We start from the raw sequence: 27,381 nt of genomic DNA on the forward strand, positions 1-27,381 counted from the left end.
CAGAACTATGTATTTAGAATTTTATTCAAATAGTACGAATAACTTTCAATGGAGTGGCAGAGAAAGAGAGAAAACTATTTTTTTTTTAATTCTTAATCTGGATACAAATATTCCTTCTTGTTAAAAGAAACTATGCAACTCAGAACTGATAAAATGTATGAATGCTAAATAAATGAATAAATTAATGAATAACCTTTCATTTGTGAACGCTAAATCACATTAAAGTCATTGGACATACAGAGTAATAATACAAAGGTTTGGCTATAATGTATTCCATAAGGGAAACACAATCTTTAAATATCTTGATAAAATAGTAACTAAAACTCACAGACCAAATCTTTGCCCAAATATGGGAATTTTGATTTTAATATCCCGATCTCACCAGAATAGCCACAGTCGTCTTCCAGCATTTTATAATAAATCAAACTGAACCAAAAAAAAAAAAAAAAAATCTTGCTTATGAATTATTTATTACAGAAAAAAAAGACAGTTATATAATTAACTCAGCACATTTGTATTAAATAAAGAAAATACTTGAGACTGTTTGTCAATATCAAAGTGATCTCTGTTTGAAAATTATTTTTAAATTCTTAACATTGTAAACTTATTTGATTAGGTTTTGCTCAGCAGACCCATTGGGCCAAAAGTGTAATCTGAACAACTATGACCAAAAGTCCAAATCCTCTTTCAGAGTTAGAATTACAAGCGAAATTCTAAATGTAGGCAATATGTCTACTGCAGAGTAAGCGCTTGAGGCGTGCACAGAAATGTAACAAACAATGAAATACATCTTCTGAGAATTCAAGGGGTAATAAGGCATGAAAGTTGACTGGGTAGCTTTGGGCCAGTCACTCTGTCTCAGCTTAGCTTAACTCACCTCACATTGGTTGTTGTTGTGAGGAAAACAGGAGGAGGAAGGAGTATTAGGTAGGTCCACCATTTTGAGTAACTTATAAAAATAATAAAAGTGGGATAAAAAACAGATCTAAAATCTGAAGAACCTATAAAAGACAACCATGCGTCATGCAGTACCCTTCACATGAAGATGTAGACCAGGAGTAGGCCGCTGAGTAGACTAAAATGTTCGTGTATTCCACTCCATTTTGTCCAAAGCATGCCTTCAGAAAGCCCACAACAGTGGTACAAAAACAATCCCCTATTCTTATCAGAGTGACCCTGAATCTGGATATTTGGAACAGTACCAACTTTTTCTGTTCAGGAAAGCTGCCAAACTAAGACTCTTTTTGGAAAGTCTTTGAGGACTGACGATGTGGCAGTCCCCTTCCTGCAATTGTGAACATTATTATCAGTACTATTTTCCTTGGTGTCAGTGGTGATTGTTATTAGGTTTTGTTATTTCCTTTTAATTATGGCTATTTTTGTATTATCTGTAAGGTTTTCAGAGCTTTTTGAAATTGTGGAGCATGTAATTCACAATATATAAATAAATTAAATATGTTTATATCTTGTCAAAGGAAACATTGCTGGTCTAGGGCTGTTCAATTGGAAACTGATTCAGGGTTACTAAAAAATGACCACTAACTTGAGGGACCCCACAAGTATTTCAGAAAAATTCCAAAGCCTTAGGAATGTTCAGAACAAAGGAGTACCTGAAGAGGAAATATCTGGATTCACATTTAATTCCCCTGTGCTCTAAAAGGAGGATACATTCTTGCCTAATTCAGGGCCAAGGTTTCTATGGACTGGTCCTACTTTTACATACAGTACAGAATAAAAAATACCCAAGGTTGACCAAACAGCATCTGTCTATAAATTAGTCTGGACTATGGAATGTTGAAGATATCAATATAAAACAAAGGCAAACAGAGAAGGGGAAAAAATCACTTTCATAGGCAACTGAACACATTTATAGTAGGCTGGGGAAAGAATTACACTGTATTTTTAAATCTTATATTTTCAGTGATGCCAAAATACCTAAAAACACAGACGCGTATCCCAAAATACCATAATTTATAAATAGGAAACAAACGACAGATTCACATATTTAATCTGATTTTTTAATATAATCTAGTTTGAATTTCCATAACATTATTCAGATCATAGATCTGAAATGATCAAAGCACAATTTTCCAGCTGCCCAGCTTGCAGCTATCGTTACTGCAAGTATCCCTCAGGTTTTTCCTGTCATTTGCTTCCTAGTGCTGCAGACTTGGGGGATATTTGCAACAATTCAGAAGTCTATTCTCTTAGAAACTATAGCACCCTGATACTAATTTCACTCCGTGAAACTATAGGGGGGCTCTAGTGGACAAAGAGAGCTTGCAAATAATAAAAACATAAGATCTAATATTTAATCCTTCCAGGGAACTGTATAGTTGTGTTCAGTTTTCTATGAATGTGGGAACAGGAAGTTCAGGAGAATTTGCACTTAAAGGTGGAACAAACTGTCAGAAAATCAACAGAGTTGAGAATATGTTTCCCTTTTGTGAAGTCCTCCTTAATGCTCCTCTCCTTCCCATGTCATCCACATTTTATAGCCCAGGAAATTCAAGGTAGGACATAATTTAGTTTTAGATGTAGTTTTTAAGGCTGTGCACACTTCAAATTGAATTGGAAAAGATGATTTGATCCTTAAACAAGCTCAGCACCTCTCTGCTCACTCATTATACTAGCCCATTTTTTTTAGCCTTCTACAGAAGCATTTTTGGTCAGGCTTGAATAGAATCCTAAAAAAAAGAAGCTTTAATGAATAGCAAAAGGATGATACGTTCATGTGAGTTCCAAAGTACTTCTTCCAAATCCTTACTGAAGCATGTATAGCCCCATAAAAGAACAAAACAACAAAAAGAGTATATTCTAAATAAATATTTAGAATTGGGAGAGTAATTGCAGCTAATGAACAAGTATTTCCTGAAGGTCCCTATAGGCAGACAGCTTTCAGAAGTGTATACAAACTTTTTCTCAGTATATGCATGTATGTGTATATATGTATGTGTGTATATCGTTAGCAAATATACTGTATATGCATGTATATTTCTTTAGCAAAAAGAAAAGCGAACTGAGAAATCAATAATCATGTTCAAATAGCAGGCTCTTCAAATTTTAGTAGATGAAGTTCTCTGAGACATCTGATGGCTGCATCATATAAAGACTTAGCTGACTTGAGCAACTCTGGAAACGGAACGGACAGAGCTAAGGAAGTTGAACATGGTGGTCACCAGGTCTGGAAGATCATAATCATGTTTCCATCCCCAATCTTGGCGGGCATTGTTGTCATCAAAAACCATTGGCCAACTGTCAGCTTCAACAAAAATAAAGAAAAACATATATATTAAATCAAAGGCAAAGGGCTTTGAAAGTCCAACCCAAGAATTTCCCACTTTTCCCACTTAGGAAGTTTAGAAAGCAGCAATTTTCAAACTAGAGAAAAGAGTTGGAAGAGAGGGGATGCCAAAACTCTCTTCTAATACACAGTGCAGAAAAAGCAGCTTCATATGATACTTCACAGATTTCTTTCTCACTAGAGATAAAATATATTCTTTAAGGTACTACATGCACATTTAAGAGCTTTTATTCATTACAATCCCATTTGAAAGTCATCGCCTTATCAGTTTAAAATTCAGTTTAAGGTTTCAATGCACACTTTGTCACAGATATTGAGTTTATATTTTATATGGATTCCTGAAAATGTATTAAAGGACAATCCTTAAAACAAAAGATAAAAGCTGAATTGTTGGAGCTTGGGACTCATTTTTTTAAATAAATGTGAGGTCCATCTACAGTATATAGCTGGTGCAATTAAGCAGCTTAAAGCCTTTGCTAGGTCTAACAATGAAATTCCAATCTTGTACACTTCATCAAAAAATAAAAAATAAATCTGTCAACCAGTTTGAAAGAACAAAATTGTCCCAGCCCATTGTCATATATAGCTTCATACAGCATTGTGAAAGGCTAAAGCCAGGTACTAACCAATGGCTTGTCTAACAGGATCTACATTGTAGGCAACTTCAAGTTCTGGAATATGCTTCTGGACCTCTTGAACCAGCTCCTCAGGTGAAAAACTCATGGCATTGATGTTGTAAGTCCTCATGCTCAACTGCTCAGCAGGTGCTTCCATGATCTCCAAAGAAGCTCTAAGACAGTCATCGATATACATCATTGGCAAGCGGGTGTCTGGTTTAAGATTACATTGGAATTTTCCAGTCTTGAGAGCATCATGGAAAATCTGGACTGCGTAATCTGGTAAAAAAAGAAAAGATGGCAGCATGCCTGGTTCAGGTGATATAACCCGATACAGTTGAAACTCCAGTTACATATAAAAAAGCAGATTATCAATATGTGGCAACAAAAGGTAAAATGAAAGGATGCTTAGAAGAGTAAATTAATACGAAACTCACAGAAAGTTTAACAGGAACTGTAATAATTAAAATAGAGGTGAATGTTTCAGTGTACCTTTTATAGCCCAGGGCCAAACTACATTTATTTATTTACATTATTCATGTAGCTAAAGTCTATAGAGATTCTCAGTCATCCAAGTCATGGTTGTCCCAAAGGTGCTTTTTCAAGAGGAAATTGGACTTCCTCAGGTTTTTTTTGAAGACGTTTCATTTCTCATCCAAGAAGCTTCTTCAGCTCTGACTGGATGCTGGGGAATAGAAGGATTTCAGTGAAGAGACACAGGGCACAGAAAACATCATGCAGAAAGCACAGCTCCACAACTCAGTCCTTTCAGCAGTTCCAAGAAAATTAATTACCCAAAAAGGACAAATGGTTGTGGAGCCTTCTTGTAACTGCAGAAAGGACTGCGTTGTGGAGCTGTGCTTTCTGCAGGATATTTTCTGCCCTGTGTCCCTTCACTGAAATCCTTCCATTCCCCACCTCTTCAGTCAGAGCTGAAGAAGCTACTTGGATGAGAAGTGAAACATCTTCAAAGAAAAACAAGAAAGTCCAGCTGCCTCTTGAAAAAGCACCTTTGGGATTATTCATGTAGATTTAAAAGAAAAATGCATAAATGTATGTTAAAGAAGAACTGTCATTTAGACTCTGATCTAGAATAGATTCCTTACCAAAATCTGAGCAGCCTGGTAAATTCTACTAGCAAGTTTTCATTTCCAGGAGTTCAGAAATGAAGAATAAAAGGTAGCTATCAGGTAGAGGGAGAAAAAGGGCAGGGCAAACTAAAAAAAATAATTGGGAAGCACCCAGTAGCTTTTCCTCAGTCTATGTTTTTTGCTTCCATCCCCCTCTAGTTTCTCTGATTGCCTCTCAGAGAGCTACGGAGCTTTTAGCAAGAGAATGGCTCTTGCATGAAAAATACACAAGTCGCAAGCATAAGCAGAACCTCTTTTCTTGTGGTTTTGCCTTCATATTTTATTGGCTAAATTACTTGCCAGCAATATAAAACTAAGAGATTGGACTGCATCAGCTTCCTTACCAGTTGTTCCTCCACCAGGCTGAGAATCTGCTGAGATAATGCCAGGATACCTTAGACACCGGAAATCAAGCCCATATCTGTAATGATAGTACTAACACACACACGCACACACAAAATTAAAAGGGGAAAAGAAAAAAAATGAGATGCACCATTAATTGTGATTCATGCCAAGACAGATCTAGTTACTTGTAGCAAATCGAAGCTTTATGTTCTATATTGGTAAGAATGATTGTTATTATAAAATAGTATGTTTCTAGAGACAAGATTCACTGTAAATAATAACGCAGCTCGTATTAAAATCTGACATGACGTGACTCTCTAGTACCCAAAATCACCAGAATAACTTGTTCTGCACTGATATTAATTTCTTTGGAGGCATTTGTGGTCATATACCATATTTTTTGGAGTATAAAATGCACTCCCCCACCCCAAAAGAGAGTAGAAATGTTGGTGCATCTTATACATTGAATACAGCCATTTTTGGCCTCCCGAAACCCTGCCCCACGCACCCCATTTTTGCCAAATACAGGCCTGTTCTTTGCAAAAACGGGGCACGCAGAGAGTTTGGGAGGCCTGCAGAGTGCTGCTGTGGAGGGCAAAAACGTGATGCATGGGGGGTTTGGGAAGCCAAAAACAGGCCCGTTTTACATATCTTCCTACAGTAATGCTGAAGCATATTATACCTGTGTTTATGTGTGCTGAAAATTTAATTCAGTTATTTAAGATGGCAAAAAAATTTCAAGTACCTGAAATGGATTTAGCTACCAACCTGCCTTTGGTCTACTGTAACAGAAGACTCGTAGTTTGAAACTTCAGTAGGCTATCATTGACATATATTTGCCAATCATTTATGGATTATATCCAGATGTAAGAAACCTATCTTATATAGTATGCTGGCTTCTTAGTCACTTGAATCTGGACACAATCCAATGGTCAAGAATCTTGGAAAAACAAATTGTTCTTCAGTATTTATCAGCTTTGCTCAACAGATTACATATGGTTTTGACATTGTAGTTACTAAAAGCATACTGCTTAGAAAGCCTACTAATTTTCAAGCGTGTGTTGCTATTTGATTTCTCTTGTAACTGAAACGTGACTGCAAAGGCTACAATTAGGAGAGTGTCAGTGCAAAAGCAATATAACAAGCTATAATAAATATTTAATATGTGTTTAATTCATAGTATTCGGCTAATACTTCAACTGTATAGGAAAACCCAAAAACCAGTTATAAGAATAAAAAGGAAAGGAAAATTCAGCTATAGGCTTTTATAGCATTTCCTATTTATATACCTTTATGTGAAAGAACAAGGCATTCTTATAACAAAATGCTTATCCTTACCTCTCCCATAAGTTCAGCATGAACCTTGGAAACGCCATAGATTGTCCTTGGCCTTTGGATGCAGAGATCAGGGGTTGGATTTCTAGGGGAAGTTGGTCCAAAGGCTCCAATTGTGCTAGGAACAAAGAGTCGCAAACCATGCTCGGCAGCTATATCAAGAATGTTGTGCAGCCCTAGGAATAGCAAATAAGGGTTTTAAAGCCCAAATCAGAAAGGAAAAAAAGAAATACAAAGACTTCTATAGTGTGGTAGGTATTCCTAAACAAACAACCATAAATATGTTAAGACATACCAGTAATATTCACAGATCTTGCCAAAGGGACATTAGCTTCTCCAACTGCACTGAGCAAAGCACTGTAATGAAATAGCCAAGTAATCCTGTTGTTCACCACTATCTCACGAAGATTCTTGTAATCCAAAATATCAGAGTAGATGAAAGGACCTAAGTGTAAAAAGGAGGTTTAAAATAATCCATGCTGTGCCGAAGATGTCAATAGCTTGTAAATATAGTCAATGACATTTTCAGTTAAAGAAGGAATTTGATGAATGCATTACAATTTCAAGAATTTCTAATTCCATGTTTTTTATGAATACTGCATTTGCAATGCAGTAGCATCTACAGATATGTACTGAAAGATATGTAAGTGCATGATGTGTGTGTCCATATACTATGGGTCACCCATACAAAGTCACTAAAAATGAACACATTTGAGTTGTAGGAGGACTTTGATATATTTGGAATGAATTTCATTTTATCTAGGACAAATGTTGTTTGAAGACCTATGAATTTCTGTCTTACCCAAGATCATAACAAGGCAGTTAGCATATACAATAAGAACAAGACTCTTTGAAAAAGCTATGCATTGAGACAGTGTGAGAATGAGTTTAGAACACAGATTTTACCTAATAAAAAAAAAAAGCTTGTTTCCAAAAACAGTTTTTAGTTTAATTCTTTGCTTCTTGGAGGGTAATACTATGACAGACCACTTATACTGTCTTTAAACAGAATTTCAGACATATATTTTAAAAAGCTGCACAGCACATCATTTTGTAGAGCATATAGCCCTTGGGGCAGAGAACTCATTTCAATGAGTATAGCAAAGGAGGCATCATGACCTGGGCAGAAACCATGTTGGTTGCCCAAAATTGAGGTTGACACAGCAATTGAAACACTGCTTTAAATATGTATTTCCTGCATGGACTATCACAACATTTTCTTTTACATATCCTCTGTCATATTTAAAACTCAGGCAATGAGTGGCAATAAACAAATTAACTTAGGTCAAATTAAATAATTTTCTTTGACATACACACTAATCTCCCATAAATTTCTGCAAGGTTTCTGAAGAACTGAAAGAACCCAGTGACAAAAGCAATATTACAATGATTCAATTGTGTCTCTTCAGGCTCTAATGCCTCCAAGCTATAAGAGTACTCTATCATATTGATTCTCTTCTGCACAAAGCCAATTAAACAATGCACATAACATTTTATTTGCTGTTCTCATTTCTTATGGCTGGATTATCACAAACATATCTTTCATTGTGGGCAACCTCACAGCCTGAAAAAGGGAGAAGAGCTGGAAAGAAATTTATAAGCTTGAGTCTTACACTTCAAGGGTAATTGTAAGGATTAATATCCAAAAACCCAAGGTTTAACTAAAAGAAAATGTCCTTGTAGAAAAATCTTTTAAGTCCTAGAAAATAATCACTAAATAGTTCTCTCCATTTAATATGGTACTTACCACTATAGAAGACACTATTGGGGGGCTTTCTAATATCTGACAAAATCACGTTGTTCTTTCCAAAGCGTTTTCTGGAAAGACACGATAATTAATGTTTCATTCTCATTTTAAACACAGCTTTTAGAGCAAAACTTACTCTGGCATTTGAGATGCACTTTTTAATCCATATTTTCTGCACTCCATAATACTGATGTTTCCAACCACCACACTATCTCTCTCCAAAATAAGCATAACCAACTAGAAACAGATTCACTTACTATTTTTTATACTAACCTATTGTATTATTTTCTTTTTCCACCACATCTCCCCCCGCCCCCCAAAATAGGGTCAAGATAAGAAAAGCAATGGCTAATCTATAGCTGCATATCATGGATGCAAGAAAAAATTAAAATACAGGAAGGTATATAACCTTAAAAAAAGATAACATTGTTAACAGAAGCAACAAAGATTATTATCTTACCGTAGCAGTTTAGCAAGTCCTACTCCAAGCTGGCCTAGTCCCCCTGAAAAGCAAGAGTATAATATATGTAAATTATAGTTGGAAATATATATTTTTTTAAAAAAATCATTTATAAGGACTATCCAAGCGCAGGAGATGTTGATGTTCCTAGAAAAGTTCACAGAAAAGTTTAATGGACTGGTTAAACCGTGGTACTTTTACCGATGTAAATTATTGAAAATGGCTGAATTGAATTACCTTTTTATGCATAAGATGCCTCTCAAGGTCATCTGTCTATACTATGTTCTTTAGTTCTATAGATATATACCCATCATATATTAGCTTGGCTGATGGAAACTGAAGTTCAAAATATTTGAAGGGCATCAGAATGGGGAAATAAGATGTAGGATTCCAGTAAATAGAACCCAGAATACGTCAAGTGTACTGAAATAGTTATGGAAAGGCAGCTTGAAGGAGATTATTTTGAACCTGTATGAAAGCCTTGCTACGGGGCTATAAATTGTGAGTGATAAGAGTAGTAACCACCTGATAAAAAACAAGCACCTTTATCTTCTAGGTCTCTGGCTCTTGGGGAAAATGATCTGCCTTGCAGATGGGAACTAGATTCTTTTTTTCCTAAAGCCCTACTGTTATCTAGAATTGCTTTGGGAGCAAATCTATTATTCTTTAATGATGGAATTGCTATAGCCTGGATTAAGAAGAGTTGAACCATTTTCTAACAAAGTTTGGGCTCCAACTTATTTAAGTGCCACACAAAACTTGTATTTAAATTGAAATCAAAGAGTATCAATTCACTTGATCAGATACAATTAGTAAAAAAATAAATTAAAACATCTCATATTAAACAATTTGAAAGTAGATTCTAAAATTTGGCTGACCTGTAATTAACACCCGTGGATGATCAGTTTCTGAAAAACATACTGAATGAAAGCTGGCATCTGATGGCACCTGCCGGGGTGAAATGCTAAGACATCTAGCTGGCACAAGAGCAACCTGACAGCCACAGCCAGGTTTGTTCAACAGATGTTTAACAGCACAGCTCAAATTTCTGATGGCTGGCATTTTTCAAGTGTGCTAGAAAAGAAAAGAAGAGAGTCATTGAGTAGTTGTTTCGTCACTGCAAAGTGACCAGATTGATTTCTGAAGTTCTGGCAAGTTACCAATAAAAGGGATAGAAACAGCAGCTCTGTCAGCTGCAACACATATGTTCTTCACCAATCTGTTTTGATACTAACCAAAGGCCCTGTAGCTCCTGATTTTTAAATATACAATAAAATACATGAGATGCTGGCATACTCCAAATATAAACCAGTATCTAAAAACCTACTTATTATCTGCAATGTCTTTAGGATTCACCAAGTTCTCAATAGGATAATATTTGAGCATATTTATTTTCCTAATAAATGGGAAGGTTGTATGTAACCATGACACTCTTGCTATTTTATGTGTGTCAACTTCACATTCCCCAAACTTCAGATGTGCCTTGCCACAAAAGATTGCCTACTTTTGGTATTAGATTAACTCTCCACAATTTGAACCTGTTTAAACACATGAACTAATAATTCCCATAATTTTTAATTAGACAGCCAATGTTGTGTTGGCTGGGGGTGGCGGGAATTGCCCTCACAACACATCTGAAAAACAACAGATTGGAAAGGCTATTGCAGATTAGAAATGAGCAATGTACAGACCTTGAGCCCCTTGATTATCAATCCCAGAGATCGTGCTGCTGAATTTCAGCAAAAGTACCTTTGGTGGCCAAAGCATATAATGGATTATCTGGGCATGACTGATTCAAAGCAGATAATACTTCCAGTTCCCAGCCATATATATAATTGTATTCTGATCATTTGTTAAAATCATCAGCAATGATAATTATTTCTATAGAGCAGCATTCAATATAAAACATATAGTATATATAAATGTAAAACAAACCCATTAAATTCATATAATCTCCAGTTCAGGAATTACCCTCCTTGAAATGGAGAGATGCTGCAAAAATACATAATCTTTCAGAAACCACAAACCAAAATTATATCCTGCTATTCAGCTCACAGCCAAACTACAACTTTAGCAGCTTGGTTTTTGTTTCACTGTGAATGAAGTCTAAAAACAGAATACTTCATTATTCACTGTTTTAGTGACTAACTGCCACATCATATCTCTTTAGAATCAATCAGTTAACAATATCCTAGCCATTTGTTGTACTGTCAAACTAACATAAATGTTAAGAAGTTAAGTTACAAACTCCAGCTATTGATGAAATTATAGAATTTTCTTCATTCTTTGCAAATGAACCAAAACCCTTCAAGGAATAACACTTCAAATATTAGAAAGGTTAATAATCATAACTATAATCTTTTAATTTAGACTCCTAACTCTATAGCAGTTCACAATATGACTTAATAGTTGATAGTAAAAACGGAAAAAAACCCTCTAAATTAAAAAACCCAAACCCAACCATCTTTAAACATGAAATTATAATTTTGATCAGAATTCATTAAGTTTAGAATATCCCCCAAAATGCACCAAGCACTTAGCTAACTTTAATATTAATACAGTGTCTTACAAATCAGTAAAATATTTTTTTTTCAGGAAAATGATCAAAACTCTACTAGACACATTTTCTTTCAGCCTGACTTCACATTATTAGAGATAGAAAAAAATCTGCTTTCAATTCAGTAAAAAAAAAAAAAAAAGGCTACAAACTTTCCCACTCCCTATGAAAAACAGATGATGCCAGATAACCAGCTTACCGTCTTTTCTGCAAGTGGTTTTGAAAAGCAAAAGAGGTATATTTATAGGGCACAGCCTCTCTGCTAAGCCAATCAGAATCCCTGAGGTACTGGGAGTTGTTCACTACATAGAAAAAGGGTGTGTTCTCTGCATGTGGTATCAGCGAAAAGTGAACACATCATGCTCCTCTTTTTCAATTTCAAAGGACATGACCTCAGACTAGGCAGAAAAATTTAAAGAAAACACATCACAGGGCTGCTAGGGATGTTTTGTGTGTGGGGGGGAGTTTGTGAGGGGTGGAAAGGAATACTGACTTGTATTTTCCTTTTCCTTCATCAGGATAGTTAAATTAACTCTGCACGATTATTATGAAAACTGCAATTACAGTACAATAATGAGGATAATGTGATTTCAAAGTGCAGTTTCAAATTCATATCCAAGAATTCATCTTGTATCCAAAAACATTTCAAAATTTCATTCGTTATGAAACTTGGTCTAATTTGCATAAGAAACTGAGCATCATTGGTAATGTGAGATACAAAGTTTCCTAGAGGAAAATAAAACATTAGAATATTTTTCCTTTTAGAAAATACTTTTTTGTATCACCAGCTATAATCAAGACATATGTTCAAACCATTTGGGATATTAGTGTAAATATCTTTTAAACTCAGTAGCATGATAAACACTCAGATACTACTGTTTTGTAGTTGTTTGGATAAAGCATCACCATGTCAAGAAATTAATGGTGCTAATGTAGCTGATATCAGTGGAAGAAGATCTTTTATTTGAAGTACTATTAGTACTACACTCAAAGAACACTAAATATCAGATCTGTAGTCAACAGACTTATGTAAGCCTGTGTTACTGGCAGCTAATAAATTAATATCATACCACCATGTGACAGATTACCAGCATGACAAAATAACCAGAAACACCTGTTCTGTAGGAGAACAATAAACATGTCTATATAAATTAGACCCTAGTACTTTTCAGTATCAATAGAACTATTTGTGGAAAGTTAATGTGAAAAAGAGATGATAAAAATCTTTATAGCTTTGAGGTTTCAGAACAGAAAATATGAGGCTGATCAAACACATTAAATAATATTTTTAAAAATGAAGACTAAAACGAATAAACTCTTTCAACATCATAGAATTGTTGCATTGTAAGCAGTTACTCAAAAGCAGACTTAGCTTTTTCTCACATTCTAAGAAAAATATTTAATAATGTTGCTGGACCATCATCTAGTTCCTCCTAAAAGCTGCCTCCTCCTTAGACAGAAGTTATAAAGATATTGTTTGCTGTAAGGGAAAACCATTTTTAACAGAAGGTTAATATAGAGCCCAGTTAGGAATATACAGGTAGTCCTCAACTTATGTCCACAATTGAGCCCAAACTTTCTGTTGCTAAGTGAGAAATTTAAGCGACTTTTGCCCCATTTTACGACTTTTCTTGCCACATTCGTTAAGTGAATCACTGCAGTTGTTAAGTTAGTAACACGGTTGTTAAGTGAATCCGGCTTCCCCATTGACTTTGCTTATCAGAAGGTCACAAAAGGGGGGGGGGTGTCACAGGACACGGCAACTATCTTAAATATGAGTTAGTTGTCAAGCATCCGAATATAAATCACGTGACCATGAAGATGTTGCAAAGGTCATAAGTGTGAAAATGGTCACTTTTTTCAGTGCCATAGTAACTTCAAAAGGTCACTAAGTGAACTGCTGTAAATCGAGGACTACAGGTACTGGCTTCTTTCAAAATCAAAATGGCAATAACAATGGCAATTGTAATTATTACATTTATAGGTATTATAGTTCCAAAACTTTATCAATGAAAGTAATGTGTGACCATAGTGAATTCAATGCAATTTTCATTTCCTGATCAATAAAATAATAAAAGTCAGATGGTATCATTTCTACTAATAACAGTTGTCCATATAAAGATTCTAAAATCCATTTTTGGGGCAATCCACAGGTCACAAAATAATAATCTGTATAATGTATTACCCTTACAAGGATTTCAACATTTTTAAAATACTAACAAGACTAGTTTAGATTCCTTCTATAGAAAAAAGCAAATTATTGCCAAATCTTAGGTTAGGTTCTCCAGATGTAACAAAATATTGTACCATGGAGAAGTCAGAATTGATAATTTGGTTAGTAGTGCCCTATTCAAGACTGTTTACTTATCTTAGCTGTAAGACAGCTCACCTCTGACTCCCTACTATCACACACACACACACACACACATATTCTAGTACAGGGATGTCAAACTCGTGGCCCACAGGCCAGATGTGTTACACGCTGGCCACGCCCATGCTTGGTTTAGCGAAGGGGGAAAAGGTTACGATATGTCATGTGATGACGCAGTGATGACATGAGTTTCACACCCCTGTTTTAGTATCTCCTTTGTGTGCCACTTTGGTTAGATGGGCTCCATACTCCAAAGTGAGTTTTTAGCTAGTATACGGAGATTTTATTTCTCATGGGACTGTTGTGAGAATGGTGAAAGTACATAATACAGGACGTAGCAGAATTATTACTATAAGTATAGTCATAATTAATGGGATTCTGGGTTTCCTTTCCTCTTTCAGTTCTGCCTTGACAGCCAGACAGGAAAGGCAAAGCACAGACACACCCTTACTGTAGTGGTTGCTGATTGCAAGCTCTTCTTGTGACAGCTGCTTGCATAATTGTTACTCTTCCAGTTTTGGAGCTTACTGTAAGCTTTAATTTTTATGCAAATTAAATAATACCACACAAACCATGTTATGTTCTGGCTGCTAAGCAAGAAGACAGACAATGGTCAGAATGAAAGAGAAACTGCTGTGATGAGGATTTCATTTCTCTCTCTTTTGGGCAGTCATATGAGCTCCCACTCACCAGGAGAGGGTGGGCATACTTTGGAAGCTGAATACAGCACATAATATTTGGTTTTTTGTTTTGCTTAAGTGATGGTCTCAATGGGCAGGAGAATGATACTGAGTAGATTGGACCATGATATTCAAAGAGGGGTTTAGGCCATTTTAATGTTTATATTAGAGCTGAACATGTCCCTCTTCAAAAACATAGGAAATTACAGCACTATTGTGGGTTTTTTTTAACCTAAAAGATAATTAAAAGACAATTAGAAGTGTGTTGGACATTTTGGAATATTTAAAGCAATATAATGAAAAACAAGAAGCATTAATTTTCTTATATCATATTCTCATACCTCAGAAAATATGAACTTTGGAGAGAACTTTATAAAATAGTTTAAGATTGATTTATACTTCATAGAAAGCACAAATAATTGTTAATGGAAATCTAATAAAGCCTTATAAGATACAGAAAGGAACAAGCAGAATGTCCACTGTCTTATCTCTTATTTTGACTCTTGAAATACAGAGTAGAGATATAAGACAGGATGGGACTATAATAGGAGTAAAGATTACAAAAGAAACATAAATTAGGGTTTTTTTTTAAGATGATGGGTGTTGATTTTGCAAGCTCCTTTAAAGGAAACTGAAACATGGGAAAACTAAAAGAATTTGGTGCATTAGGAGGTTTTAAGATCAATAGACAAAGATGTTAACAAAAACATGAAAATAAAAGATCAAACAGAATTGATAAATAAAACAGGTTTTAAGACTGAGAAGAAAGTAAAATACCTGGGTGTCACTATGACAAATGTGAATTATATGTTGTTCCAAAATAACTATGTTAAGATATAGAATGAAAAATGCATGGAAGATAGGAGAAACTACAATTATCATTGTTGGGGAGAATTTGTGTGATAAAAATGAATATTTTGCCTAGAATGTTTTATTTCAGACAGTTCCTATTTTAACAACTGATACCCCATTTAAACAATGGCAAAAAGTATATATCCAAATTTGTGCAGCAGGAGAAAAACTGAGTTACTTATAAAGTGTTACAAGAGGCAAAGGAAAGAGGAGAATTGAGGCTACCAGATTTGAAAACAAATCTTGCTGTCCGCTTTGGATTTAGAAGAGCATGACCTGATATTTGGATGGCATGGTAGCTGCGGTACATTAAAATCAAGTTTAATGTGGATTTTAAAAATCATTATGTTAGAGGTGCCATATTGCGAATATGGATTAGATACAAATCCAGGTTGTGCTCTGTGGCTCTCAATACAAGAACGATTTTGTAGATGAGAAATAATAGGCAAACACAAATTGCTAACTTATTGTGAGATACAAGAATTTTGTCAAGAGGAATACAAAATAAAATCAAAAGAACTGGGGTCAAAAGGATATAAATGCCAATGGTTCTTATCCAGTTATTAGAAAGATTTAAAATACACAAAAGAGCTTATGGCTATGAACACTGTAAGACTGAGATTGAAACAGAATTGTGTACAATGACAAACATATAATTGCTAAAATATATAAAATTTTATTAAAATTTTAAAAAGAAAAACAAGTCTGTATGATAAAGTAGACTGAAAATGTGATTATATTATAATTATATTATAATCAAAGTGGTGTAGGGTTTCCTGCCTGGGCAGGGGGTTGGACTGGAAGACCTCCAAGGTCCCTTCCAACTCTGTTATTCTATACTATTTTTACATTATGTTATCATTTTGAAAGACAATTTTTATAAGATGATGTATATTGCTGGTATATCACTAGAGGAGTTGTCTAGAATATATAAAGACGCTTTAAATTTATGGTGAAAACAAGAAGGTACATTTCATTATGCTTAGTGGACATGAAAAAAGCTAGAAAATTTTGGATTCAAATACATACATTACTTCTAAGGATTTTAAAGGTTAATATACAATTAAGATCAGAAGTTTTTATTTTAGAATTGATGGACAAACAGTTGGAAAAAAGATATGAAACTTTGTGGTTGCATATGACAATTGCAGTGAGATTATTGTACTCAAAAAGATGGAAAGATTTGGCAATCCTTACAATGAAGAAGTTGGTGAAGATGACGCATCTTGCTGAGATGGACAAATTGACTTGCTTACCGGTAATTAGAGAAAAAACAATGTCTATTTTATCACTGTCTGGAAACAAGTTATGGACGCTTTGTATAAAACAGAAAAAAATAAGTTTATGATTTCTGGTTTTGATGATTAGATAGGATAGATCACAGCAAGAAGAGTCATGATGTAACTAGAGAAAGGGGTAAACTTATCATTGTAATGATAACTGATATAAAGAAGTTTGGAAGCCATTTTTTGTATCTTTTTTTCTTTCTTTTCTATTATTATTTTTTCTTATTTTCTTGCATTTAAAAAGCTTTCTCTTTGATTCCCCCCCCTTTTTTCCTTTATATTATTTTGTATTAGTATATAAACAATTAGATCAGAAATAGAACTAGGGATCCACTAAAAAGGGATTTGAAATTATATGAGATTCTGGGACCTCAGCTCTGCTCCAGGACAAGGATGTTTTATTTCAATATGATTGAGAAATAAGAGTTGGAACAAAAACAAGAAAAAAGAAGTGCTTTTACCAGGAAATAGCAGGACTGCTTGTTGTCTTTGTAACATTAGCTGAATAATAAGATAACTCATTTTTAAAAAGGAAATCTCTCTCTCTCTCTCTCTCTCTCTCTCTCTCTCTCTCTCTCTCTCTCTGTGTGTGTGTGTGTGTGTGTGTGTGTGTGTGTGTGTGTGTGTGTGTGTGTATATATATATATATATATATATATATATATATATATATATATATATATATATATATATATATATATATATATATATATATAAAAGAGATGGGAAAGAGATGGGAAACGTTTGGATGCAGACTACATTTCTGCAAATGTTTACTTGTAATAATTGTCTTCAGTTTCTATTCCAATTTGTTGTCTTTAAATTGTTCTCGGAAATGGTTTGTTGTCTCTATTAGATCAATACTTCTACGTAAATGATTAAAGCATGTCTATTCAGACATCCCACTAACTTATGCCGAACTGTCCACATGATGCCTTGATCACTCTTATGAGTGATCAATATAATTTAACAAGTTTAACTGTACAAAGTATAGTTTTGTATACAGATATTCTATGTTTCAAGATGTTTTCATTTAAAGCCTATACCTCCAAACACATAATAGTCAAGAACTAACTAACTTAACCTGTGCCTTTCACACTGTCAACCCACCTGGCTAAATCAGAGGAAATATGACTAAGTGAACCAATCTACTTTGTTGTAAGGCTACATTAACAGAATCTTTCAAGTCTGAAAGTACAAACTTCCTGCCACTACCAGTACTTTTAATTGCCTGAACAATTAGGGTGGGTCCTTTCTAACTTTCCTCCTCTAATCTTTACTCTTTTGTTGGGCCCTACCCTTCTTGTCTGATTATTTCTTAGGCAGCATCTCTCTCCATAGAGCATCTACATATTCCATTACACATGTATAGGAACGTATAAAATTCTATATATAGTCTCTTTACATCCATAGATCCAGAACTAGTGAACAAATTCATGGTAGCAGTACTAGAGGGCACACCCAGCCTAGCCAAAGACACTAAGATCGAAATACACAAAATCATGCACCTCATTAAACTCTCCAGTACATTCAGTTTGACAAACAAATATACTAACAAATCTAAGGGACATGCATGGAATTCCCCATTTCAGAATTCATAGCAAAGACTGTAATGCATTATCGGGAAAATATAGCACTCCCACACATACAAACAAAGGGATGAATTGAGTATGTAAATGACACCTTCATAATAAAAAAGGAACAATTAGATAAATCATATGAAACAATAAACAACATTTTCAAAAGAATAACATTCACAAAGCAAGAAGAAAACAACTTCCTGGATATATCCCCTCAGTAGAGGAAAACAACAGTAAATTAGAAATGTAAGTCTATTGATAAACAATCCTTATTAACTGCCTTATACAACACTGTCCAATAAAATGGATCACCTTGCAACTTTATAAAAAAGTGCTTGACCACTCAACTCACAAAAGCACAACCAAGACAAGCTATAAAAAGGTAACACTATCATAAATCAAAAAACAACCAACAAAATAGTACCATGATGGCAAACCTATGGCACACGTGCCACAGGTGGCAAGCCTAGCCATATCAGTGGGCATGCAAGCTCAGGTCCGTCGTGCATGTGTGCACCGGCCAGCTGATTTTCGGGCCTTCTGGACCCACCAGAAGTAGGGAAACAGACTGTTTCCTGCCTCTGGAGGACCTTGGGGGGCTGGGGAAGGCCCGGTATTCTCTCTCCCCAGCCTCCAGAGCCTTTCTAGGAGTCTGGGGAGGGTGAAAACGGCCTTCCCCCCCGGGAGGCCCTCCAGGGGTTGGAAACAGCCCGTTTGCCAACTTCCGTTGGGATTGTTTCTGTTGGGAAACACAAGTACTATTTATTTATTTAATTAATTTATGTGCCACCCATCTCACTGTAGAAAACAGCCCTGGATGGCATATAAATTTTATGTAGGACAGATGGAGATACAACTAGCAGAGTGCATTCATGATCACCAAATAGCAGTCCTAAAAATCTTCATTTCAGAACACATGGACAGACTCCATCATAATTTCAACTGGGAAACTGTAAGGATCCTAGACCAAGATAAATTTAAAAATGCTAGGGAATTCCTGGAAGATTGGCATGCAGACAAATCAGTCATCAGTGAACACATAGAGAATAAACTACATTTACACACCATTCAAAAGAGACAATAAACAAGCTAAGTAGGAAACAAAAAGACGAGAACACATCATCTGCAACAGCTAATATGCAGGTAAGCAGCAATTAAATCAGCCAAACAAATCAAGCAGAAAACATTTTTTTTTCTTTTAATGGCCCTGTAATACATTGGGGGTGGAGTCGGGGCAACTGAATGGAGCTGAGTGTTTACTGGTTAAATGCCCTTCCTGATGCCTACATAGAGCTCAAAGCAGATATTTTCTCTTTGCGCCCAGAGAAAGAAATATCTGCCGCTACCTGGCATCAAACTCACAGCCTCCTGATTGTGAGGCGAGAGCTCCATCTCTAGGTTACCACACTGCTCATCAAGCAGAAAACAATACCACCTAATAAAGCAATTACCAAGGAGAAAACCACATCCCTACAATCATTGGCAGGGCAAGCTACTATATATAAGTGGGCAAACCTAACACTCACTTGCACTGATGGTGTTATCTAGTTGGGTAATGAAACATCTACAAGCAAACAACCAAAAGAGCACCAAAGACTCCATAGAATTCTTTATACATTCCTGATCCCAACCTTACACAATTTAAGCTGCTAGGTTTAAATTTGACAGACATTTTTCAGTTACACAACACAACAAAACAAAACAAGAATTTGTATGGTTGTTAAAAGAGACATGCCTAAAAAAAACCAAACGACAAGAGAAAAAGATAGAGACCTGATCTGTCAGTCGCTTTTACTGAGAATTGCATCCTATCGATTTTTCTTTTCTGCAAGTACACAGTCATCTGAGGGTCATCGCAGGTTATTCAAATTTAGGGAGGGTGCTGCCAAAGAACTAGCTTTGGCAGCAAAGTCAGTTGTTTGTTGGCAGGAGAAAAAAAAAGTCACCCCAACACCCAGCACACCATTTTCTGGAGAAATAGTATCAATGGTTTATTTTTTCATATTTAAAACAGAAGAATGTCATTCCTGAAGTGGTACTTTCCACCAAAAATATTAGTCATAAGAATTCATTTAATGAATAATATTTACTATATATTTTTAGAGTTTATAACACTTTTCTGCTATAAACTACAATAATAGGATGGGAAGCAAATGGTCTCTAGATACTGTTGGACTGCAATTCTCATTGCTTCTTACAATTGGCCATGCTGATCGGAAGGCCCTATTTCTGCTCTCTAAGAATTGAGGAATCCTGATCCTTTACAGGGATTCCAAGTTGGATCAAAGCATAACCTATAAAGGGGCAGTCATGGATCCTAGTAAAATGAATGGAAATTCATTTAATTATACAGCTTATTTTTCATAAAAAATTGTGCTTCAACCTTTTTTACTTCTAATTACTGATTACTTGCAAAATTTCACCATCTAAATGCAAAAGTAATCTCACTCATAATACTGATATCACAATAACAATGAATTTTTATATTAGAATTCTTCATAAAAACTTTTTTAAAACAAAAAATCCTCACACTTATTATCCATCGCTGTATGCCACCCAGTCACTTTCCATGAGATGGGCAGCCATATAAATTTAATTAATAAATGAAATAAATAAATAAATAAATAAAATACATACAATTTCTTTAAAATCATTCTACATTTCACCTGTAATTTATCCATATTCTAATAGTGCTTTAAGTATACATTCTTAAGAAGAACCTCAGTGGGGTGCAGGCTGCCTGCAATTTGGCAGTTCAAATCTCACCAGCTCAAGGTTGACTCAGCCTTCCATCCTTTCAAGGTGGGTAAAATGAGGGTCCAAATTGTTGGAGGCAATATGCTGACTCTGTAAACTGCTTAGACAGGGCTGTAAAGCACTGTGAAGCAGTATATAAGTCTAAGTGCTATTGTTACTTAATTTATAAAAGTATAAATTCAATATGAAGCAGAGCATACTCTGAAAACACCTGTGACAAACTACTTGATAGCTATAAATAAAATCTATCCTTTGTAATTGAGCCAAACAGCACTGTGGAGAGTAAGGATCATTTGTTTTTAGGGTATATAGATACTTTACAAGAGATATTATAAAGTGCTTCAGGTCATGCTGGTAAACGTCAATGCAGTAATTAGAAAGAATAAGGAAAGCATCCCAGTCCAGATTAGCAGAGAAACACTCTTAGAGAAGAATGCTGAAGAGTTTATTTTTATGGCTTAACCAAACCAAAGTAATGTTGAAGAAAATCAGCAGCTGATTCAGGAATGCACTGATAAGAATCAGCTTTTTTTTTTTTTTGATGAAGGAAAAAGAAGGTGATGTTGCAACACAGAAGCAGAAGAAATCAAGGCAAGGAAAACGTATAGTCAAGGAGTTTAGAATGAAGAGGTGATAAACTGGTAAAGAAAAGTGAGTAACAAATAAAAATATTAGAGTTTGGTTAAGAATATTAAATGGAGAACTGTGACAAAACAGGTGCATGAGAAGACATCAAGTTAGACTGGAAAGGATTTTTTCCAAAGCTCAATAGAACTTCTGTCAGTCAGCTTGCATAAACCTGACAAATGATTTCAGTTGGCATAAGGCTTTTTATATTCCTACATCCGTTAAAGATGTATGTATGTGATCCATAAAATGCAAAGACACAGAGATCTATTTTCAGAGACATATTCTTTTACACACAGCATGCAAAAAGGAAAGGATTTAAATTATATGATAAAGCAAGTATAAGAGGAGAACATGGAGCGAGCAGTATTATTAGGGAAGGCAATGAAAGAGGACATACATTTTAAATAGTTGTAGGCATTTAAAGGATTTTTTAATACTTCTAACAAAAGCTCATAATAATACCTCTTGCTTTCTTCAGACCCCACCCTATCTGCAAAGAAGGGACCATGCTCCTCATACTGAACACCCTAGACTCAATATTTTAACACTGTTTAGTAGTGAATTTCACAGGTAATGAACCAAAGGCAATATAGGACAAAGTAAAAAACAAAAGCTAAAACTTCAAAAATAGAAGTAAAATGAGTTTAAAAAATTAATGTAACGGTCAAGTAAATGAAATATTTTTAAAAAGATGACAGTAAATTATGAAATCTTGGATTGGGATGTAAATCTGGAATTTTGTGAATGAACTTAATTGTGGGCAAATTGCCAACCACACGTAGGAAAGCAAACCCCAGAAAAAAATCCAAATTATGCACACTCACTAAATCCTACTAAAATAAGGCACATATAGCCCTTTGGGTTTCTCTCTGTCTTTCTCTCCAGAACAGCTAGGTGCATATACTTCAAAAGAAAGCACTGGATGAGTTTCATTCATTCTGAAGAGAAATAAAATTGCTGTAGGGTGGAACCTCACTCTTAAGTTACTTGCATGGACGTATCTTTCAAAAATCATGGAAAATCTACAGTGTGTGGAATAATAAACCAGAAACATTGGAAGAAGAAATAAAAGTAAGAAATCCCTAAGCCAATTTTCCACAACACAAATGTGCTCCAAATGCCCCCCAACTCTGCCCGTTATTGGTTAAGACGGCTTTAAGAATGGGCATTTCATTGAGGAAAAGGTACCCCCATCAATCCTTTTAATAATATGACTATGACCAGTTTTGCAGCAATTTTGATTATTAGCCACCTCGGATTATTTATTAAAATATCGATGAAAAATTGGCGGAGCAGCAAAATCGACAGCAGAGCTTTAAAAAAAAACTTGAAAGTCAGCCAAAGACCTTTCTGAAAATATTCCAACTAATCTTCTCCCATAACCGACTTTCTACATATGTCACATTACTGGAGTAACTGGTTTTAACAGCCAAGGGCACTTCAAGCCATCACCATCTTCTGATTGAGAAAATGAAGAAATACATGTATAGATGAAATAACGAGGCACTAAACGGCAGGCGACGACTTTTTAAAATAGAGAAAGGCAGTACAGCCCTCGGTTGCTCACCTTCAGGTCTTTCTTCTCAGACGACCCTCGGGAACATCAGGCACTCACCGCAGAATCACACGCGACGCTCGCCTTCCCCGTTTTATACTTCGGCACCGGCTGCCGCTCGCAAATCCCTCCCCCTTTCGCTTCGACTCTGCCCTCTGATTGGTTTTTCTCGACGCACCCGGCCTCTGAGCGGAGGAAACCGCATTTCGCCATTGAACATTGCTGGTAAGGGGGCACCTGGCACCTACCCCGGTTACCATGGGAACATTTGGATTGGCTCGAGCGGCTCGCTCCGAAAAAGAACAGGCAGCGGAACGGCAGTGACGTGTAGAAAACGAAATCAATGACTCGATGTGACGTCACTTCTATTTATAGGTAAATGTGGCTTTGTCTTTTTTTTCTTCTTCCCCTCGTTAATTATTAAAGGAACAGTGCAGGTTGAATGGTGCCGGACTTTTCACAAAGGGGTAACAACATAAAATAAAAGTGTTCGTTTTAGTTGGTGGATTTGTTCAGCAGCTCTAAAGCAAGTGAGATTTAGATGGCAACCTCTCTAAATAATAGTCACTAACCACAGTTTGCTGAGAATATACAACAATATAGCCCTGACTTTAGTTACATTATTAATTGGCAAAAGTCTATAATTTTGGGATTTGAATTGTCAATAGTTTGTGCAAGAAGCAAGGATTACAATGTGTACTGATTCTAAAAGTCTTGGGTTCATGGTTTTTCTCAAACGATAGCACAATATGTTTAATTAAATACATCTTAAACGCATAGAATGCAATTTCAGTAGATGTAACACAATGCCTAAAATTTCTGTTACATCTTGGGGTGAGATTAATATAATTGAAATGCACTTTACATTGAGATTCTTGTATATTTAAGGATTCCAAGGTTAATTCCTATTTTCACCTTTATTATAGAGCCTGCATTTTAAGATCTCTCCCTATCTATCTATCCATCCATCCATCCATCCATCCATCCATCCATCCATCCATCCATCCTGAATATTCCTCTCTCTGGGCCTATTGACAGCAGGTGTGTAATCCCTCTGAAATTTTGGAAGTTTTATGCTCCAAGTATATTAAATAGGAATATTTATTTTTAGTCTTGAAAGCTTGTAGACATATTTGCTTATAAATAGATACGTGGCCACATTTTGATCCCAAATCACAGGATAAATTGACATTGTGGAGTAACCCTAATTTGAAAGTAACAGGAGTTATATTATACTAGAATGCTTGGTCCAAATAAGGGATAAATATCTTAAATCAATTGATTTATAATGGTTGTGTAAAAGTCTTGCATTATGAATATGGTTTATTTATAACCTCCATTTCATAATACACGCAACTGAAATATGCACTGAATAAGCTGTATGCCCGAGATGGTTTAACAGCCTGGAAGCTAACCTGCAATATTAGGAACTTTAAATGATGCAGTGCTTGAATTGAATCAAGACTCCCAATTTTATATGGCACTAAAAAGCAGAATGGAAGTTGACATAACTTTAGATATCTAATTATGGAATGAAGAATTGGAATATGCAATCTTATAAAATCAATGGATTAAAGTTTTTAGAGATGTAAATTTGTTTTATCATTTTAAGAATTAAAACTTTTAAGAATGAAATAAATTCATTTGAAAATATATTTATTTGATGTATATCCCCCCAATCTCATTAGAGCAACTGTGAGAGACTAATAATTTGAACCCCCTATCTATAGTATTCTCTCCAAAAGGAATTTAAAAATTCCCCTATCTATAGAATCTCTCCAAAAGGAATTTAAAAAGTTGGGTATTAGATTTCTATTGTGGGGGAATTGCAAGAAATTTGAGAGTTCTATTTAATATGATTTGATCTTGCCTAGCTCTATCTTTGTTTTGCTTTCAAATCATAGTGTATATTAATGGGAGTTTGCAAAGAAGTATAATAGGTAAAGACATAAAGATGATGCTCAACCATATTTCGAAAATATGGAATTTATCACTTCATGAAACACTTTGATTCTACTGAGCCTGGGACACATCAAAAGGATTTTAATTTTATATAAAGAAATTTAACCATCCTGATATTAAAAAATGGATTCATGTTTTGCCTATTTTTGAAGAAGTTTTATGTTCTAAAAATGAGATGAAGCAATATGTTCCCATAGGACACGGATGTCAAACTCAGGGCTCACAGGGCGCTTAGATCTGGCCCATGGGGCTGTCCTGAAAACAGCGAAGGACCAGCCCGCAGTACCTCTGCCAGCAAAAATGGAGCTCAGCAAGCCGTCACAACTGAAAACGGAGATTGGGAGAGAGTGTTTTCGCTGGCAGAGCCCGCGGATCACCCAGACACCCCCAAAACAATTGACATCAAGCTGGCCATGCCCATCCTGGCCACACCACCCCAGCCTCCCGAGGTCAAACACAACCCTGATGTGGCCCTCAATGAAATTGAGTTTGACACCCCTGCCGTTGGATCTAAATTTAGTGATTAAGTTAAGAATTCAAATTCTAAATTGATACTAAATCACTAAATTTTTCTTTTTTATAATTTATTTTTCTTGTTGCTTACATTTATTTTAATTAATATCATTAATTAAATGATATTGTTGTTAAATGTATCATTGCATATATTTAAGCTTTGCATAAAAGTAAATTGTTGGAAGTAGGAATTGTTAGAACCAATTAGCATGGCTACCTTTCTTGGAGTTGTTACAATTGAAAGAGTCATCAACAGTTAAATTAATTATTATAATAATAAAATATTCATAGAAAACTGGCTGTTTTGGGTGACAACTATTGAATTTGTAATCTACAGTCAAAAATGCTAAGCTTTACAATTTTATTCACAAAAAGCGCATCTAGACTAGATATATTAAATAAACAGTAGGCATGATGTGTATATTAGGGCAAGAATTACCAGTAATCAGCATTGGCCTATATCTAGGAGTATAACAAATCCAAGTCAAAATAAAAAACAAATGGGAATTTATTTATCTATTAAGGATTTTATTTTAACCAGATTGAAACTAATGCTACACAATCATCCCAGAAAACAAGTTTTTTTAAATTCTCGAGAGACTTTAAGCTTCTCACTTTACAGTTAAATTAGTTGTCTTATTTCAGACTAATGAAAGATGATTTCCTATTATGTTCCAGATATTGATGAATTACAGTTTCCCTTGGAATTACTATTAATCTTCTCATCATTCCTATCACCCATCTCCTCCCACTTATAATTATATGACTGTAACCTTGTTGCTGGTATCCTTAAGATTTATATTGACTGTTTCCCTATGACTAAGTGTTGTACTTTATGATTCTTGACGAATGTATCTTATTTTATGTACACCCAGAGCGTATGCACCAAGACAAATTGTGTGTCCAATCACACTTGGCCAATAAAAAATTCTATTCTATTCTATTCTATTCTATTCTATTCTATTCTATTCTATTCTATTCTATTCTATTCTATTCTATTCTATTCTATTCTATTCTATTGATGTCACTTGCTGGGAGTTGTAACTTGTTAACATTTGGAGTATTATAGAAGTCATGTTCTATCTGTACTAATTTTCTACTCAAAAGAAAATGTTGCCCAGCTATTTTTTTCTCAGTAAAAATATAAATACATCTAAAAATTATAAACAGAAGAACACTGACACTGACATCCCCTAAACTCCACTGAAGATGCTACCTAGACTGGTAACAAAATGTTCAGAAATCAACTCACAAGCTCAGAGAACGAACCTTCACCCTCATTCTAACAGCTGAGCTGCAAATATTCGACACTATTGCATAAATCTATATAAATAAAAATGTAAATGTTCGTTTGTTCAAAATCGTAAATTTCCGAAAGTTCTTCACCGATTGCTTTGAAATTTTGACACAACATTGCATTCAAATACGCACGTGTTTTTATATACCTATATTATATAGATGTCACACCTGTGACAGGTAAAAACATGAAAAACATTGAAAAATGGCATCATCTGCTGGACATAAAAGCAACACATGCTATACTAAATATTTTACGCTTCCATTTCAATGTTTCTGATTTACGATCCATTTACGATTTACAAATTTCCAATTTTACGATTCCATTTCAATGTTTCCGATTGCATTGTTAAATTGAATTTTCATAGATTTTGTTTTATTTTCATTTTGATGTAATTATTTCG

General features: G+C 35.1%; 1 protein-coding gene and 1 long non-coding RNA gene across 2 annotated transcripts; one reads left to right on the top strand and one right to left on the bottom strand.

The window, feature by feature from the left end:
• Positions 1-6: 6 nt before the first annotated feature.
• LOC117667717 (L-threonine 3-dehydrogenase, mitochondrial-like) lies at positions 7-23,551 on the bottom strand. The gene is made up of 9 exons (XM_034421314.3): positions 23,219-23,551; positions 9,817-10,012; positions 8,939-8,981; positions 8,479-8,549; positions 7,027-7,176; positions 6,735-6,907; positions 5,396-5,486; positions 3,931-4,200; positions 7-3,262 (listed from the first exon to the last, which is right to left on the bottom strand). The coding sequence occupies exons 2-9, from the start codon at positions 9,998-10,000 to the stop codon at positions 3,114-3,116; spliced, it is 1,131 nt and encodes a 376-aa protein (XP_034277205.2). The 5' UTR covers positions 10,001-10,012; positions 23,219-23,551; the 3' UTR covers positions 7-3,113.
• Positions 23,443-27,042, top strand: LOC117667719 (uncharacterized). The gene is made up of 3 exons (XR_004592109.3): positions 23,443-23,581; positions 24,133-24,247; positions 26,360-27,042. It is a non-coding gene; the product is annotated as an uncharacterized LOC117667719 (long non-coding RNA).
• The last annotated feature ends 339 nt before the right edge of the window (positions 27,043-27,381 follow it).

Source organism: Pantherophis guttatus, chromosome 1, assembly GCF_059756535.1.
Source record: "Pantherophis guttatus breed Tessera chromosome 1, ASM5975653v1, whole genome shotgun sequence".
Taxonomy (NCBI): domain Eukaryota; kingdom Metazoa; phylum Chordata; class Lepidosauria; order Squamata; family Colubridae; genus Pantherophis; species Pantherophis guttatus.

Coding starts and splice junctions, on each gene's coding strand:
- LOC117667717 (XM_034421314.3), bottom strand. CDS start 10,000: ATGCCAGCCATCAGAAATTTGAGCTGTGCTGTTAAACATCTGTTGAAC. Junction 8,982..9,816: donor TCCACGGGTGTTAATTACAG/GTCAGCCAAATT, acceptor CTTGCTTTTCAG/GGGGACTAGGCCAGCTTGGA. Junction 5,487..6,734: donor ATGCTGAACTTATGGGAGAG/GTAAGGATAAGC, acceptor TGTGTGTGTTAG/TACTATCATTACAGATATGG.